This window comes from Ambystoma mexicanum, chromosome 8, assembly GCF_040938575.1.
Source record: "Ambystoma mexicanum isolate Mex_15411 chromosome 8, UKY_AmexF1_1, whole genome shotgun sequence".
Taxonomy (NCBI): Eukaryota; Metazoa; Chordata; class Amphibia; order Caudata; family Ambystomatidae; genus Ambystoma; species Ambystoma mexicanum.
Genome location: NC_090929.1, coordinates 733,742,724 through 733,760,787, shown reverse-complemented (window position 1 = coordinate 733,760,787; position 18,064 = coordinate 733,742,724). Strand labels below are relative to the sequence as shown.

At 44.4% G+C, this 18,064-nt stretch overlaps 1 protein-coding gene across 5 annotated transcripts in view; it reads right to left on the bottom strand.

The window, feature by feature from the left end:
- WASHC2C (WASH complex subunit 2C) overlaps nucleotides 1–18,064 on the bottom strand; it is a 2,476,852-nt gene that overhangs the window by 1,087,807 nt on the left and 1,370,981 nt on the right. For all 5 annotated transcript variants that reach the window (XM_069610545.1, XM_069610544.1, XM_069610547.1 and 2 more), the window contains one exon: nucleotides 3,715–3,801. In XM_069610545.1, the coding sequence (XP_069466646.1) occupies nucleotides 3,715–3,801 (87 nt within the window). The remainder of the gene's footprint in view (nucleotides 1–3,714; nucleotides 3,802–18,064) is intronic.

The following is an 18,064-nucleotide window of genomic DNA, read 5'->3' as shown; positions in this document are numbered from 1 at the left end:
CTCAAAGTAGCATCCCTGGTTCATAAAGCCTTGAATAATGCAGCACCAAGCTATCTCCGCAATAAACTCACAAAAAGAAATCACTCGCGCCCTGCCAGAACTGCAAATGCCAACAGCCTCATCATTCCTAGATTCAGGTTATCTAAGGCGGGGGGTAGTAGCTTCCCGGTGCAAGCAGCTCAATTATGGAACTCATTGCCTAATCCTCTACGCGAGGCACAGCCCTGTCCCTAAATTCAGAATCAACTACATCAATTTGCTAAGGACTGCCAATGAATAGCCTATTGGCGCCCACTTATCCTTCACCCCACCCTAGAACATACATTTCATCATGATCTGTATGGTCCCACTCTCTTGTACATAGACTCTCTTGATCATATTTTGTATCTATTCGGCATGTAAACCGCAACTGCTGCCTTCCTGTGATATTTTGCATTCTATTATTTGTATTTTGTATTTATACAGTGTATGTATTCCCATGACCCCACCCTGCAACCTAAGCTTCGCATTTTCTGTACTGCTGCGCCCGGCAACCTTCGGGTTTGGTGCGCATTATAAGTGAATAAAACAAACAAACAAACAAACAAACAATAAGTGGGATTAAGAAAAACCTTGCACCATCCGAGCGTGGCTGCAGACTGTGCAATAACAAGAAAGAAGTGGAATCAGGAAAACACGTCCTAACCAGATGCACGGCTATGAAAAAAGACTACATAAGTTATTATGCTGACTTTGTCCATAATCCGGAACATCTTAGGAGCGTTGAATTCTGGCATAGAGCAACTAATGCTAAAGGAATGAAATTATATATTGCAATGTATAATGTTTGGAAGAGTGTCGAGAAATTACTTGGCATAAATATATAAGTACCTGTGTGCTCAGGGAGGTTTATTCTGGAAATAAGATATGCTGGAAACAAAAGATTACTTATGTGTTAATAGCAACTGTCTCTGGACTTGTAGCCTGTGAAAAGATAAAATAACTAGTATCTACCAACCAAAGGGCCTAATGGCCCTATTCATGTATTCCTGTTTTCTGTCTTTCTTTCTCCTATGCTATGTATCTATTCTTATCTTTAAATCTATTTTAATATGTGGATATTATCATTATTTTTTTTCTTCTTTTTTTCACTTTGTAATATTATATTTTATATCATGTGAAAAGCTTATGTTAATCTATAACACATTAATAATAAAATAAATAAAAACAGCAGAATATCTGCCAGGGACACTCAACAAGGTAGCAGACTAGAACTCACGAAATCTTGTAGACTCCAGCGATTGGAAAGTACACCCCAGAGTGTTGAGAAAATTACAAGACCTCTGGGGTCCCGTACACATAGGTCTATTTGCATTCAGACTGAACGCACAGACACAGACGTATTTCAGTTGGAGAATAGACGCGGGTGCAGCTGGCACGGGCGCCTTTTTCCAACCGTGGAACGGAGCACTAAACTATGCCTCCCCCCCGTTTCTCATGATCACGAGAGCGCTAGTGAAAGTTTGCAGGGAGCAAGCAGATCTAATAATAGTGCTCCCCATCTGGAAATCTCAGCCCTGGTTTCCAGTAGCGATGGAACTTTCTACAGATTTTCCGAGGACAGTTCCCCATCAGCCGGACCTTCTGCTCGGCCCAACCGGTGGGACTCACCCGCTCATAATGGCGGGCACATTGCGACTGATGGCCTGCAAGGTTTCAGGAGAAAGTGGGAGTTGCCAGGCATTTTGCAACTCACTGTAGACTGCATCAGGGATTCCTGGCACCTTCTGCCATTAGGAGCTATAACGCTGAATGGAATGGTTGGGGCCCACTGGTGCTCAGAGCATAGTTTGGATCCTGTTTCTGCCCGTGGAGTGCAATTGTTGAACTTCCTAGCGATGAAATTTCACAAAGGCAGCGCCTTTAGAACGATAGGAGTGCTGTGGTCTGCGATCTCAGCGGGACATAACCAAGTAGAGGGTAATGCAATTGGCGAACACCCCACGGTTCTGCGACTATTAAGAGGCGTGAAGTTGAGAAAGCCCCCAGAGCCGAAGTATATGACATTATGGGACGTCAAAGAAGTCTTTCAACTGTTTCTTAGGTGGACGGATAATAGGGATCTATCCCGATCGCAGCTCTCAGGCAAACTGGCAATGTTGTTGTGTCTCACAGCATGCCCAAAAGTATCTGACATTAAGGAGCTAGAGATAGATAGAAAAATATTCTATCCAGAAGGAGTAGCCTTTACCATAGCTAAACGGACAAAATCAGATTCTTGAGTGATCTCGTACCCCTATTTTAACGAAAATAAGAAGTTATGTGTAGCGCAGTGTATCAAAGACTACAAAACCGTCACAGCACAGTTGAGACCGCGAGGCGTGACACAGCTGCTAGTAGCGCGTAGAAAGCCTTATCATGCAGTAGCAACAGCGACAATTGCTAGATGGGTGCGCAAAGTGATACAATGGGCAGGGATAGACTTGTCTCAGTTTGGCGCGCATTCTGCTAGGGGCGCGATGGCTTCTAGAGCCTTCTCAGTGGGAGTGCCACTTCAAGATGTAATGAAAGCTGCCGATTGGTCCTCTGAGTCAAACTTTAAGACATTTTATTTCAAACCGGTGTATGATATACCGAATAGAGTGGTGGCTAGCTTTGAACAAGCATAATGCGAGCCTCCTGTCTTGTCATAGAATAAAGATTGCCCACCTCTCACAGCTCAGGAACTCTTCATTCTATTAAAGACAATTAGACAAGCATTATATCCCACCCAGAAGAGACGAAAGTTGAATTAATGAATCGTATATCAAATGTTCAACTTTGTCTTGACACCCGCCCTTATGGATATTTCTCTGTTTTCTCCTAGGAGACGACCAGAAAGCAGCCTGATCACAAACAGTGAAGCATCGATGCAGAGGCACGTTGACTTCGCCCAGGGATTCTGGGCAGTTGCAGTTCAAGGACACTCTCCACAGTTATGTTGGGAGTTCGTTGTTGGCCGTTCATAACACTGTTTGAGTTTGTTACAGAAGATCTGGAAGGCAAAAAGAAAGAGGAAAGGACCTGGGACTGAGGGTTATTATAGGATGACTTAACACCAGATTGGAGCAAGAGATAGGGTCAGGACTACTACACTCCATGGGTTTCATGGGGGTTTTAGTTTAAGTTGGACCCAGAAGAGTAAACACTGGATTTGGAACTTTTAAACCTCAGATTGGCTATTTTTAAGTCTGGAAGGGAAAAAAAGCGAAAAAGTTACATTTTAAAAGTTATATTTTGAAAAGCTAATGTGGCAGTATTAAAGAAAGTAAAGCATAATGCTCGCCTCCTTGTCTTTAATAGAATGAAGACTTCCTGAGCTGTAACCGTGGGCAATCTTTATTATTCTTCAGTTCCATAATTGTCAACAGATGGATTTGTCTTTAAAATGTTTGGTGCATTTCCCTGTACCGCCTCATCATTTAATGAGTGTAATAAGCATTCAATATCACAAATTAGTTAATTAGACTCTTTAACCAGTTGCATTCAATTATTTTTAGAGAAAGCAAAGGGGTGAGAATATTGTTGTGATTTTCCTTTTCGTCATACTTGCCACTTTCTCTGATGTGTTGATTTACTCACTATTAACAGAAAATGCTAGGTGCAAACTGCAGTGTGCAAAGTGGCAAACTTACTACTGTTACATATTTTAGTGAGCATCACAACTCAATAAAAATAATGAATGCATGCACTTACCTCTGAATCCTCTTCATCAGAGAATAAGCCTTTAGCATGGGTTTTATGTGGTGGAGGGGATACTGGCTTGGTGTCTTGAAGAGAGGGCTGAAAATGTAAAACCCAACATCAAGTAAAGTACAATAGAGGCAACCCACAGCACAATGCACATGCGTTTTAACCTATACTACAGGTGAGCAACTAACAATCATGACAAGTGGCACTATACCTGAGCTATGGAAGCCCTTTTCATCACTTACTTGGGGAAAACAAACTTACCTGGGGAAATTATGTTTTTTTCAGAATTCTGATCATTTGTCTCATGCTTTGAAAAACATTTGTAATTATATTGATCACTTTCCCCCATCCCCCTCCACACTGTAATACAAATTACAGAGATCTGTGTTTTTCTGGTCAATACAAAAAAGGTTATTTTTAACTGCTGCATGTATGACATGTTAAAACAGCAGTTACATGTTATATAAGGCTACTTGAACTTTTCCATTTTCCACATAAGAAAAATATTACACTTATTCCAAGTATAACTTGTCATTTGGTATCATCTTCAAAATCCTATTTTGCTTGGATTATCCACATTAAACTTTAGAAAGCTTACACAGAAACCGCAGGAAAAAACTATCTGCAAGCCTTTCTTTTAAATTTACAGTGTAACCATAGCCGTTATGAAGATGAATTAAAAAATCTGTGCAACAAACAAAGTGGGCAAGAGTGGAAGGAACATTGAAGAAGGTTGTGTGCAGCACTCTGATGGGAGTGAAGGGTGTCAAGAGCCGGTGCAGGTACATATGTGCTACACTGGAAGCATGGGGTTTGAATCAAAAAAAGGCAGAAGACAATCAGTGGTAGCCTTTCCGACAGATAAACTGGTTGTGCCTCGAACTTAATGATAGCTACATTTGGCACACAGAATTCAGAGATGCATTGTTCGGGAGAACTCTCAAAATGTGCTATTCCCTCCACCTTAGAGACCCCCCAGCTCTTTGGCAAGACTTTGGGGCTTTTAACTTTTTAATTCGGTTTGTTTTCTGTGTTTATTTCTTTTGGTTATGGAATTTTAGACAACTCCATAGGCATCATCTTTTCATTTGAGTCACAGAGCACCCTCAGTGCAGTGACACAAGGGAAGCCTTTTATGCTGGCCCAAGGTTTAAATACCTTCTCTGGGATAAACTACTGTTTCCCAGAGAATGTAAATTTAAATTGACTTTACTAGTCTTTTTAAATTCCTAGACCCAGCACAAACTATCTTACAATAGAGTGCTGGAGGGGATATATAGTATCCCCTATGTCTAGAAACTCATGTAGCAGTCAAATGCTACCCTTTCCTATCGAAATGGCTGGTGGCAGTGGTTTTACAATGAACTACTATGTTTCCCGACTGTGAACACCGGCAGTTAGAGTTGCGGTGCACTGGATACTTGCTCCTGGTTCCCCTGCAGTAGCTTCTGCCTACTGGGTGATGTCTAACACCCAGGAGCTGGTTTTAACTCCTGCTCATCCAATCTCAATTCCGAGCCCTGTAGAACTATATGCTCACAGAACCCTATGGAGGGGTATGGGGGAGAACAGGTATGTTTACACACTATCTGTACTTCGATTCACTCAGCGACCAACGTAGGAGTTCCTGAAACTGCTGTGCCTTCCGTATTTGTGCCTTAGTTCCGTTGATGGAAGCCCAGGGGTGGCGGGTGCAGTGGGCACTTCAGGCATCAGGTTCTTGGGTCCAGCTAGTTGGTGATTCCTAAACAGCTGGACACACCAGACAAACAGGCTTCTGGACTACCACTCCAGCGATGACCTTAGAGGACTTCCATGACCCGATGCAGGAGGCAAATAGCGATGACCAGTTGAAGTCAGAAGGCAACGCTTGTGACAAGAACAAAGAAATTGATCCTGCAAGGCCTTTCTTCATGGGGCAGAGCTGCAACGCCAGTGAAATGCTTCTTGCTTCATAAGCGGAGGATCTGCAGAGTCCCATGGCTCAACTCTGGATGGTGACTATTGCAGCGAAGTAGCCCAGGATGATGATGAGAGGATTGTTCCAGAACTGTTCTGTGCCTTTCCAGCAGCTGGATATTTGAGCAGAGGTTGGAGTGGTTGTTCCCACCGGCCTAAGGGCTGTAACACTGACAAAGGTCTTCAGGGAGACAGGGAAAGCAAAGAAAGGGCTGCTGGTGAACTTCCAAGAAGTTCCAGGTTTTCAGCAGGCTGCTCTCCCTCTGAGGTGTCTTGGCTCCAACAATTATCTCAATAACAGCTGCAGGAGTCGTCCTTTTTTTTATCAAGGATCCATACTGAAGTTGCCTCCAGCCCACCAATGGCAAGGTTCTGCAAAATTCACACTGGCAGGCACTTTCCAATCCCAGATAACCTCTGGCCACTGCATCTGCCCAGCAACAGACACCTAGCATGTATGTGGACTGGGTCCAGACAGACACAGCCACCAAAATCCAGCCACACAGACACTACCACTTTGCCCATGAAAGCAGGAGTTTTCCCAAGGAAAGGGCTTACCATGTATAGAAAATCCAGCCACTCCAAGGCAGGAAGAAGGTGAAAAGACAAGACTACCGAAGGGTAGCTGGACATTTTAGGGTATATGGTATTCCGGTTGGCATTAAGTGGTAAAATGCAAAAGTGCAAAGGACTTTAAAAAAAAACTCACTATAAAAGGTATCCTCTGCCACCAGCCCACCCATACTGGATACATCATGCAAGTAACAGAAAGTTGCCAACAGCAAAGCTACAGTGTCCCTACCAGATTTCACAGAAGGGTGTGCAGGACAGAACTGTATCACAAACATTTGTCATTCTTGGTTAACAAAGATCCACTTCATTGCAACTTTTTTACCAACCATCTGTCCCATCCAACGAAGCACCTGTACTTCCATGGAAAGGGAAGAAGGGTTGAAGCAGAAAATGGATCTGCTAAAAGGGAAAAATGTGAGTTGTGACACTTCCTTTGAACAAGTCACAACCCTCCCTTCAATAAACAGTTTTGAACAGAGTTTCAAGTAAGGCAAGGGTCTCCGGGCTGGCATAAAGCACATTACATAAAACTGGTTGTCGGAACAAGGCCCCTTCCTTCAAAGACTTAAGGAAGTCACAAGAAGCAGCCACATTTGAAAACCTTCATGTTTTGCCATTATACATAACACAAAGGCATGAAGAATACCAAACTGATGCATAGTTCATCTTTAACACTTCCTTACAAAGCTTTAGCAGCTTGTTTGTCATATATGATATCCAAGCGCCTTGAAAAGAAAATCTGCTGCTCTCTTCTATGGTCATGACTGGTGACCGAGAGCCTGAGCTCTTGCAGCAGAATATAGAGGGGCACTGGTGTCAATCATATTTTGCATCATGTAGGAAGAGTGCATTATTTTGTTTGCTTGAATAGTGTCACATGTTTTGTAGAAACTAGTTAACTGTATGCATTGGGAAGTGATTTGAATGTTGGTTTTAAGCAATTCTTTTGTTTCCATGCCTCTTGGTACATTGTTTTTCCAATTTTGTTGTACATTACATTATTTTACTATTGTAATTTATGCTGCTTTGAACACAGATTTGTTATTTTTGTTAGAACAGAAGACCAAATTACTTACCTCTTAGTATTGTTCTTTCTGATGGACGTTCCTTCAAGGATTCCCCATCTATATCTATCGCCAGTGCCAGCTGCCCTTCAGAAACCTTTCCGCTGCTAGGGGGCGCTGTGCGGCTCTGTCTATGCACACCGCGCCAGACAGAATATATATATAAATATGAGAGAGAGAGAGAGAGAGAGAGAGAGAGAGAGAGAGAGACATACGTAGGGAGGGAGATGAGGAATCCGTGGGAGGAACGTCCATCAGAAAGAACGTTACAGAGAGGTACAGACATTGTTCTTCTAATGGAGTACTTCCGCACACGGATTCCTCATCTATGATATACTCCCAAATCAGTGCAACGACCGGGAGGAGGAAGGGTACCAAGGACACCACCTAAATCAGAAAACTCGAAAAAACTGCTCTGCCAAAATGGGCATACTGACAAGACATAGAATCCAAGCAGTAATGCTTCGCTAAAGCGTGCAACAAAGCACACATAGCTGCTTGGTAAATATCCAGAACAGTCACTGCGCTTTGCAGAGGCAAAGTCGCAGCCAACCATCTGGTGGAGTAAGTCCCGAGACCCTCTAAGGGACCTCCTTGCCAGCCAGATGATATCATTCCAAGTCCCAGAGAAGGATACATCGAGACAAGGTGTGTCTGGTAACAGCCCTGCCAGCACAGCCACCTACGTAAAGTTGGTCATCAGTCCTGTTCTCCTGTGTCCGTCCGAGACACGTAGAACTTGATGGCCCACACCGGATACAGTCTGTTTGTTTATTTATTTACAGCGCGCGCCTGACCCGAATGTATCCGAGGCGCGTGTGCAAAAATACATTAAGCTTACAAGTTACTGTTACAAATTTCAAAATAGTTAAAAGATACATTGACCATGGGAAAAATAATAACACTACGGTTTGTGCACTGGGTAATCTACAGTTTGTACACATAGTAAAATACAGAGTTATATACACAGGTATTTGTACATAGAGATGTATACAGAGTATACATTAAGGCAAAAAGCAGGGTGGAATAGGCTCTGCGGGCGGAGCATGTAAGTATGAGTTCACTCCAGATTAACAGGTGAGTAAGATGTAGATAGTCCTGGTGACGGTCAGTTACAGGTCATTTTCTTTGAGCCATTTAATGCAGTTAAGTCTAAAGTGTTAATAGGATTGGTCAGACCTTAGCAAGGTAGGGAGGGAGTTCCACAACGGGGCTGCTTTGATAGGGAAGCTGTTACCTCCGGCGGTACTCAGTTTAAAGGGGGGCACAACTAGCTGGTTGGTATATGCTACTCTGGTGGGTCTATAGGAAATTCTTCTTTGGAACCTTTCTGTTAGGTATTTGGGGGCTAAATCATTAATGCTTTTGTATGTTAGTGATGCTGTTTTAAGTTTCATTTTGTCCGCTGTAGAGAGCCAGTTGGATTGTCTTCTGACGTCTGAGATATGCTCTCTTTTTGAGATTCCTAAGGCGGCTCTAAGGGCATTATTCTGCAAGATTTTGATTTTTTGTAGCATATGTTTATTAGACCCTATATATAGTGCGTGACAATAGTCCAGTTTGGATAATACCAGAGCTCTTGATAAGGTAAGGCAGTTGGTAGTGGACAGGAATTGTTTTGCTGCTCTGATCAACTTGCAGGTGTATGCGGTGCTGGAGGCAATGGCACCCACTTGCTTTGATAGCGAGAGACAGGAGATGAGGTAGAAACCTAATGTTTTTACCTCTTTTCCTACTTTAATGGTGATGCCATCTATGACAAATCATGAATAGTTATCATTCTGTTTTTTGATATTTTGAGTATTCCCCAGTATGATGAATTCCATTTTGTCATCATTCAGGAACAGACCATGGCAGGCCATCCATGCCTGAATGATGAGGTATATCATATTCACCAAGGCCAAATCCTGTTCATAATCCCCTGAAAGTGGGATGAGAATCTGAGTGTCATCTGCGTAGTTAATGTAGGTGACAAGGGCTTTGTGAAGATGTTATACATAGTAGGAGAGATGCAGGTGCCCTGGGGAACGCTGCTTGTGATGGGTACTGGGTCAGCCGCTGCAGAGGTAGAGAAAACCCTCAGGGTTCTACCACTTAAGAATGACTTGATCCATGCAATGGCATGTGTGGAAAAGTGGGCTGCAGATTTCAGGTGGGTACAGAGCACATTATGATCTACCAAGTCAAAAGCCGCGGAGAGATCCAGTAGGAGGAGTAAGGCTGTTTTTCCATGGTCTCTCAGCTCATCGACCTGGGTTTTGAGATCGTTGAGCGCGGTTTCTGTACCGTGCTGAGGTCGGAAACCTGATTGTCTGGTGCTTAATAGTTGATGCAGTTCCAAGTGTTCTTGGATCTCTAAATAAGCCACTCTGTCTAGTATTTGTAACAGAAATGGTACCGTTGTGATTGGCCTATAGTTAGTCGGGATGGATGGGTCCAAGGTTTGCTTTTTAAGGAGGGGCAGGACCTAAGATTGCTTAAGGTTGTCTGGTATCGTACCTGAAGCAAAGGAAGCATTAATGAGTTTAGTAATAAATGGGGATAGGTCTCTTGCCGCATCTTTTATCAGTTGGGCTGGGCATATGTCGCCTCGACAGTTGGAGGGTTTGAGCGACAGCATTATCTTTTCGATCTCTAAGATAGTCACTTTGGTAAAGTTGAATTTTTGTTCTGGTTTGGCATCAGTAGGTAGTTTATCTCTTTGAATGGTTGAGGGAGGAACATTTTGTTTCTTTTTCTCAATTTTAGTTTGAAGTGTGGCTATTTTATCGTTTAGTGCTTTTTGGATGTTGGAGCACCAAATTTTATTTTTGTCACTGTTGTCCGGGGCCAGGATGGGGTTTTCTAGTTTCTTTAGTATAATGAATAGCTCTTTGTTTCCGGATTTAGCCTGCAATATTCTGTTGTTAAAGTTCTCTTTTTTAGCTCTCCTTATTTCATTTTTGTAAGTCTTAGAGGCTTTGATGAGAGCTGCTTTATTAGTCCAAGATGGAGTTAATCGCCAGGCGGATTCACATTTGCGTTTTTCAATGCTTAGGGATTTTAGTTGAGGGGTGTACCAGGTGTGCTCTGGGCTTACTTTTTCTTATTTTCAAAGGGGCAATAGTGTCCAAGGCTATGGCCATAGTTGAGTTATATTCATTCACTAGATCTGAAGGGTTTAGTGATTCAGGCAAGGCGTTTAGAGTTGGGAGGATAAGTGGTAGCAGTTTGTCCGTGGTTATGGTTTTTTTATTTCTAGTTGGTAGGGGTGGAGCAATTATATTTTCCTTAGGTTGGGTAGTGTTTTCATTTATCAGGAAGATTATTAGCACATGGTCTGTCCAGATTTGTGGGCCGACATCAGTAATGGATACATTACATTTGTGGTTGGCTACCCAGTCGAGTGTTCGACCTTTATTGTGTGTGGGTTGTGATATTCTTTGGGTAAATTTTAATTCTGTAATAACATTGGCGATATTGGTCGCTTGTAGTTCTTTGTGGTCGTTGAAACCTAAGTTCATGTCTCCCAGAAGGATGGCTTGCGATGAGTTTTTTAAGTTATTTGAAAGGATCGTAGAGATGTCCTCCTCAAAGGTTCTGATGGGACCTGGTGGCCTATGGATGAGGTGTATATTAATGGATTGAGAGGATGAGGTTAGGAGTTTTCTGGTTAAGGATTCGCAGGATTTGGTGTTTGATGGTGATTCTATTTTTAAGGTGAGATTGTTTTTAGCGATGATGGCAAGGCCGCCTCCTTGAGAATTGGTTCTGTCTTCTCTGAGAATGTTGTAATTTGGGGGCAAGGCAAGCATGAGAGCAGGACCCGCTGGCTGCTTGATGGAGCCAGGTTTCCGTTATGGCTAAGAGGTCATAATCACCTATTTGGATATGATCAGCAATTTCGGTGGTGTGTGCCATTAATGACCTAGCATTAATAAGGGCACCCTTCAGAGGGGTGTATGGTTTAGGTGTCACAGGGGTGACAATTTTTCTTTTTGGTTGACCTATTGCTTAATTTGCAGTGGGTGTGAATAGGACTGTTCAAGTGGGAGTCTCTTTTGGTGGGGGAGTTGACTAGTTTAGTGGCATTGAGTTGGGAGTTTCTTCTATTACTAAGTTCAGTGACTAGTCTGGCTGGAGGTTCATAGATTTTAGGTAATCTTGAACGTAGTTTGGCATTTCTGCTTAAGGTGTCGCACGGGGTGTTTGTTATGGAGTGGTAGGGGATGGGTCACTTTATAGGCTGAGGGTCAGTCTCAGGGGTGAGGGTCAGAAGGCGCTCCTCAGAGTTTGTTGATACAGTAGGCATAGATTGCGGTAGGAAATTTATTATGGTCATTGTGGACCAGAAAGTGGTCAAGAAAGTGGTCAAATAGAGGAGGGTGGGTGTCATCCTATCCTAAAGATGATTATCTATGTCTGGTGGGGGGGGGGGGGCACAGTTGTGTCTGGTGATCACTGATATAATATAGGGCTTATAGTTTCTGGCAATATAGTAGTACTGCTCGCAGTATAGGTAAGCAATCCTAAATACAACTATAAAAAGGCAATACAAGTGGAGGCTAAATACAACTATCAAAAAGACAATGCAAGTAGAGGCTAAATACAACTATCAAATGGCAATGCAAGTGGAGGCTAAATGCAACTGTCGAATGGCAATACAAGTGGAGGCTAAATACACCTATCAGATGGTAATGCCAGTGGAGGCTAAATGCAGATATCAAATGTCGATGTAAATGGGAGTGCAAAATGCAGAATACAGCTTCGTATTACAGCTATCAAATGGCAGTGCAAGTGGAGGCTAAATGCAACTATCAAATGGCAGTGCAAGTGGAGGCTAAATGCAATTATCAAATGGGAGTGCAAGTGGAGGCTAAATGCTAAATACAGCTATCTGATGGCAATGCAGGTGGAAGCTAGATGCAAAATACAGCTATCAGATGGCAATGCAAGTGGAAGCTAAAAGCAAAATACGGCTATAAAATGGCAATGCAAATGGAAGCTAAATGCAAAATATGGCTATCAAATGGCAATGCAAATGAAGCTAAATGCTATGGTGTTTTAGTACTTTGTCCGCTGAGTCCTGGCATGTCCATAGGTTGTACCTTGGTGTGCCACGATGGGCAGAGTCCAGTGCACTGGTCCTGGTAGTCCTAAGCAGGCACGGATAGGCATGGGCCTTAGTGGTGGAGGCTTCTGGTTGCAGGCTGAGGCCTGTGGACTTGTTACTGCTGCGGTTGCTAGGCGATGCAGATACACAAATTCAGCAACCATGTGTAAGCAGCCATGGTCATGGGAAGGGGGGTTTCTACTGGGGGCCGCATGGCCGTGGGGAGCCAATGGGGTAGGCAGGTGCTACATAGCCCTCTGCTATGGTGAACAGCTGGTGACGAGCAGGCGACACACTGACCCTGCTGTCTCGTTGATGATTGATTAGACGTTGTTGCACTTGCAGTCGATGGAAATGCTCCTCCACCTTGGAAGGATGAGGTAGAGTTAAGAAGAACGTTAGATGGATCTTTTCAGGGAGAAATCGGCGACCACCTTCAGAAGGAAAGAGGGTCTAACTATCAACGTCAACTTTTCCTTGGAGAAAACCAAGCAGGGAGTATTAAAATAGCCTGGAGCTCACTCACCCGTCTAGCAAAAGTGATGGCAACCAGGAAAATCACCTTAAGAGTGAGCAATTTTAAAGAACAAGAATGAAGGGGCTCAAACAGAGTACCCATTAAAAACAACACGAAATTTAAATCCCACGTCGGAACAATAAACTGGTGCGGGGGAAACCCATTGGAAGGAACCCTCAGGAAGTGAATGAAGGTGGGAATCATGAAAAAAAGAGGCCTGCTCCGGGGTCCTCTTGAAGAACTGGGAAGAAGATAACCCTTCACTGTACCAAACTGTAGGCCCATCGGGATTTGGTAGCATGTTTTCAAGCAGAGAGGAGCACATCCAGAACGTCATCTGACAAATCCCACTCTTTATACTTCAAGCTTTTACCAGCCAAGCAGAAAGGTTCTGACTGTGGAGATTTGGGTGCAGGATCCTCCCCTACGAGTGGGAGAGTAGGTCTGTTCTCTGCAGTAGATGCCAGCAAGGGCAGATGGCCATGTCCAGCAACTCCGGTTACCACGTTCTTCGCCTCAGTCCAGAGCGATCAAGATCATCATGAACCCGAACAGAGGCAGTCTCCCGAGAACCGGGGGAATGACAGGGATCAGCAGGAACAAAGAGTAGTTTGAAGTCCCATTCAACCACCAAGGCATCCCCGACAGCTCCCAGACAAGTGCAGAACCACCTGCACCTTCCTGTTCACACTGGAAGCAGAGAGGTCCACCTGCGGAGTACCCCATTGGGAAAAACTCTCCTCCAGAACATCCTGGCAGCACTCCCACTTGTGGGAGGTTGACCGTTGTCTGCTCAGTGCAACATTTGCTAGTACATTCTCCTTGTCGGCCAGGTGTGCCGCAGTCAGAGACCTGCTTTTCTCAAGAGCCCATTACATCAATTGCACTGCTTCTCTGCACAGAGCTAAGGAGTGCATGCCATCCCTCTTGTTGAGGTAGTGCATGACTACTGTATTGTCTGTCAAGTCCAATACCCTATTCCCCTTCCCAGTGAGGAGGAAAGCAACCAGCGGTAGTTAGATCACCCTCCAGCAGATTGATGTGCTCCCGTCACACTGATAGGTACCACAGTCAGTTTACCATAAGGTCTTGGGGGTGAACGCCACAGCCCTTCAGATATGCATTTATGACTATATTTGCTTGTGGCCAAGATTGACAAAAAGGTGACCTCCTTCAGGAGGTTGTCTTTAACAGATCACCACTGCAGGACACTGAACACTCTCCGAGACCAGTAGAAGGTCTGATGTAAGTCTCTGAAACTGTGGCCACTGTGAGCTCAAAAGCCACTGTAGCGACCTCCTGCTCAGACGTGACTCTGGCACTACCAGGAGGCCATAAGACCTAGTAAGCGCAGAAAAGGGGAGGCTGGAACTGTCATCATAGGTTGGAAAACCTGGACCATCGTGAATATGTTCGCTACTCTGTCCTTGGTCGGGAAACCCTGACCCAGGAAATTACCAAGACTGCATCTATAATCAGAGGAACTGGGAAAGTGAAACATGAAAGTTCTTGAAATACATGGAGAAGCCCAAGCTGTGCAATTGGCTGAAAATCCAGTACAGTTGTGCAGATCCTAGCAAGCTAGCCGTCCAGACAGGGAAAGACATGTATGCCTGTATGCCTTCCCTCCTGAGGCGAAACACCACTATTGCTAGCAGCTTGGTGAAAACCGTGAGTGCCGAAATAAGGCTGAATTAGTGGACTTTGAAATGGAAATGACAGTTCCCCACTTTGACTTGGGTTCTTCCTGTGCTTCTTGTAAATAGCCACATGGAATTAGGCATCCTAGAGATCCAGGGAGACAACCTAGTCGTTCATGTCCTGGGTCTGGAAGATCTGGGACAGAGTGACCATCTTGAACTTATCCATGCGCAAGTAGAAGTTCAGAAGCCGCAGATCCAGGTTGGGTGCCAGACCTCCGTCCTCCTTTGGTACCAGAAGTGATGTTGAGTAATTGGTACCTGTCTCATTCAGTGCAAGGTACCATCTCTATGGGCCCTTTTGCCAGAAGCTGATGGATCTCCTCCAGTAGAAGAGATTCTGGAGGCAAGGGTTGGTGGCAATGGGGGGTGGTCTGGAGGACGGGATGAAGTACCCTCCTGTATGACCTGTAAGGCCCAGGCGTCTAAGGTATTTCTTGGTATTTCTTGATAGTTAGCCTAACAAGGATATTCTGCCTCCCACAGAAGACAGATGGCAGAGGTCCACTTCAGAGAGGCTTCGTGCCGCGGGGTGCGGAGGGCACCGTGGAGGTGTAAGCGCCTCCTCTGGGTGTACCCCGGCCATACCACTGTAGGGATGACAGTGTCCTTGCCTACCTGGTGGTGCTTGGCCTCTGCCTCTCTGGGCAGGTGGCCCAGGGGCGAAAACTTCTCCCTCTGGCCAGGTCGATATACTGCTAGCCCCAGCAACTTGACGGTAGCGTTTGAGGCGTGGAATTGATGCCATTGAAAGGCATTTACGAAGTCTCTCTTGGGCGTCAGTAGCAAACCCCGACGCATGTAGCCAAAAAAACCTATGAAACACTGTGCTGGTGGAGACTGCAGAATCTGAAGGGAAGCTTCCTTGCCGTCCTTGATGATGGCCCCAAAGCCTTTCCCACATTTCCTTTTGTTAGGGAGAATTCTCAGAAATGTGCCAATTCCCTCCACCTTAGAGACCGCTAGCAACTTTGCTGGATTTTGAGGACTTGATTTTTTTTAACCTGGAGAGAGAGTGACCCTTTTTTCCCCACTCTCTCATGTATTTAAATGTGATTTTTAACACTATGTTTCTTTTGGTTGTGGAGTCTGACAAACTCCATAGGCATCATATTTTGCATTGTGACAGACAGCACCTTCAGTGCATTGACATAGGGAAGTCTTTTAGATTTCCCAAAGGTTTAAATAACTTCTCTTGGATAAACTACTGTTTCCAAGAGCAGTAAAGTGAAATTGACGTTACCTACCACCATTGTAACTTTCTAGACCCAGCACACCCTATCTTACAATAGAGTGCAGGAGGGGTTATCTAGTATGCCCTTTGTCTAGTTTCTCATGTAACATTTTTTATGTTACCCTTTTCGCACTGAATGGCTGGTGGCAGTGGTTTCGTTTGAAGCTACAAAACCATTATATTTAAAAAAAACAGTCACAAGGAGCTACGTTCGCAGCTACAGTAAAGCACACACGGAGCCATCTCTGTCAAAATGGCTCCCGGTCGTCTTTTTTCACCATTTCTTTGTGGAAAGGTCCTTCTTGGGAATTGCTCTGTCCGCAAAACCAGGTTTGGTCTCTTTGTTCATTTCCCCTTTGGTGGGATTCACGAGCGAATCCCGCCTCTGGCTCCAGAGTGTCTGGGGTAGGCAGGAAGTGACGGAGGTGCCCGAAAATACCTTTGATTTATCGTGTAGGAGACCCAAATGTACTCTGTGATGATTGGCTGACTGACTGTCCGGCAAGGACAGCTACCCTGCTGGGTGACTGAAAGCTAGGCTGGAATGAATGGGAGAGAACTGAATAAAAGGCCAGTCTTTTGGCTTGGAAGGCAGAGTCGACCACTGGACGAAGGAATCGAATTAGAGAAGAAGAGGACACCTACTGCAACTCCTGGACTGTTGGTTTGCCCGGTGGAGCCCTGCTGCAGTGCCGAAATGCCAGGTTTGCATTGACAGAGAAGCCCCTTGCAAGGATGACTTCTCCCCTTGAGTTGGTGGGACCAATCAACTCCAAAATAAGCAACCTGGACATCCAGCTCAGAGCTGGTTGAATTTCCACAGAGTTGCTGCTGGAAACCATATAGCCAGTGAGAGGAACACCAGATTGTGTGCGTTGCTTTTAAGCTGGCCTAGAGCTTTTGGAAGATTCTGCGCACTCCCAAGAAGTAGGACTGACCGAGCCTGAGCCCCCTCAACAGTGGTGCGGGACCCCAGAAGCAAGGAAAGTCCATCTCAACAGCCAGGAACCACGTTGTTACTATTTGCGGTAGACGCAAGGAGCTGAAACACTGAACAGCCACTATAAGTGAAGTTTGCCGGTTGCGAGTTTTGACCGTCCCAGTGCATTGCAGGAGTCCCCCGACGTCCTCCCTCTTGTTCCCATGAATGAGGCCCAGGAACAGCGAGATCTGCAGAGCTGCACAGGAACAGAGGCCATCAGATGCATCTTTTTCTTCATTTCTAAGGTGCTATAAAAAGTCTGAGAGAACTTACCTCTTACTGTAGAGTGCTTGCCACTTCTGCAATTCACAAGTCTAATCAGCTTGTGGCCCTACATTTGATTCTTCTTTTCATCAAAGATTCAAAGGACTTGTGCAAAGACTTTTCCATTTACTTACCAGAAGTGCTTCATCCTATACAAGACTTTTTCCCACTGACTTTGGCGTAGACTTTTGAATTGTATGAATCTTCTTTGAGGATCCAAAAGTATTTGCCTGCTTAAGAATATTTGTGGTCTCTTGTTGTTCTAATAATCTTTTCCTTTTACCAACTTTTCAAAGTATTCTAAATGCCAACAGTAAGATATTAATGTCCCCAGCACCCTAGTTATTGAAGTCACCTGTGGGTGTATGTTGTGTGTGGGCCATCCCAAAAAGGTCTTTACTGATTTAGAAACTAAGAGTGTACATTATTGAAGTGTATTTGTGTTACTATTATATTGCTCCCTTCTGAAGAAGGCTTATTCTAACTAACTGATGAATAAACTAATAATTGTTTATGCAAGAAAGCTTGAGTGTAACAGTGTATTTGAATACCTGTAACTGTAAATCTCTGTTTAACTCACTACAGCTCACATTGACCCCTCTTGAGATAAGACTTGCTGCTCAACCCGCTACCAAAACTGTGTAGTACAAGCTTATACCAAAGGTTAGGTTTCCTATACCTGTAGTCAGAGTGGAGTACAGTGGTCCCAGACGGTACTGCATACAAACTTTGCCCAAAACCGCTTCGGTCATGTGCTCAGATGCCTCAGCCATAACTGAGCATAGGCCAAAGGAAAACTTGGCCAAAGCACCAGAGGTATTCACACATCGAGAACATGGCTCGTAGAGTTGAAAATCGTCCTATTCTAGGCGCCCAACTTCTTGCTCTGCCTGTCTGGGGAAAAGACAGAAAAGAGGTGGTCTTAAGATTTGCCGTAGTAGCTTATATGACCAAACTCTCTGGGGCAA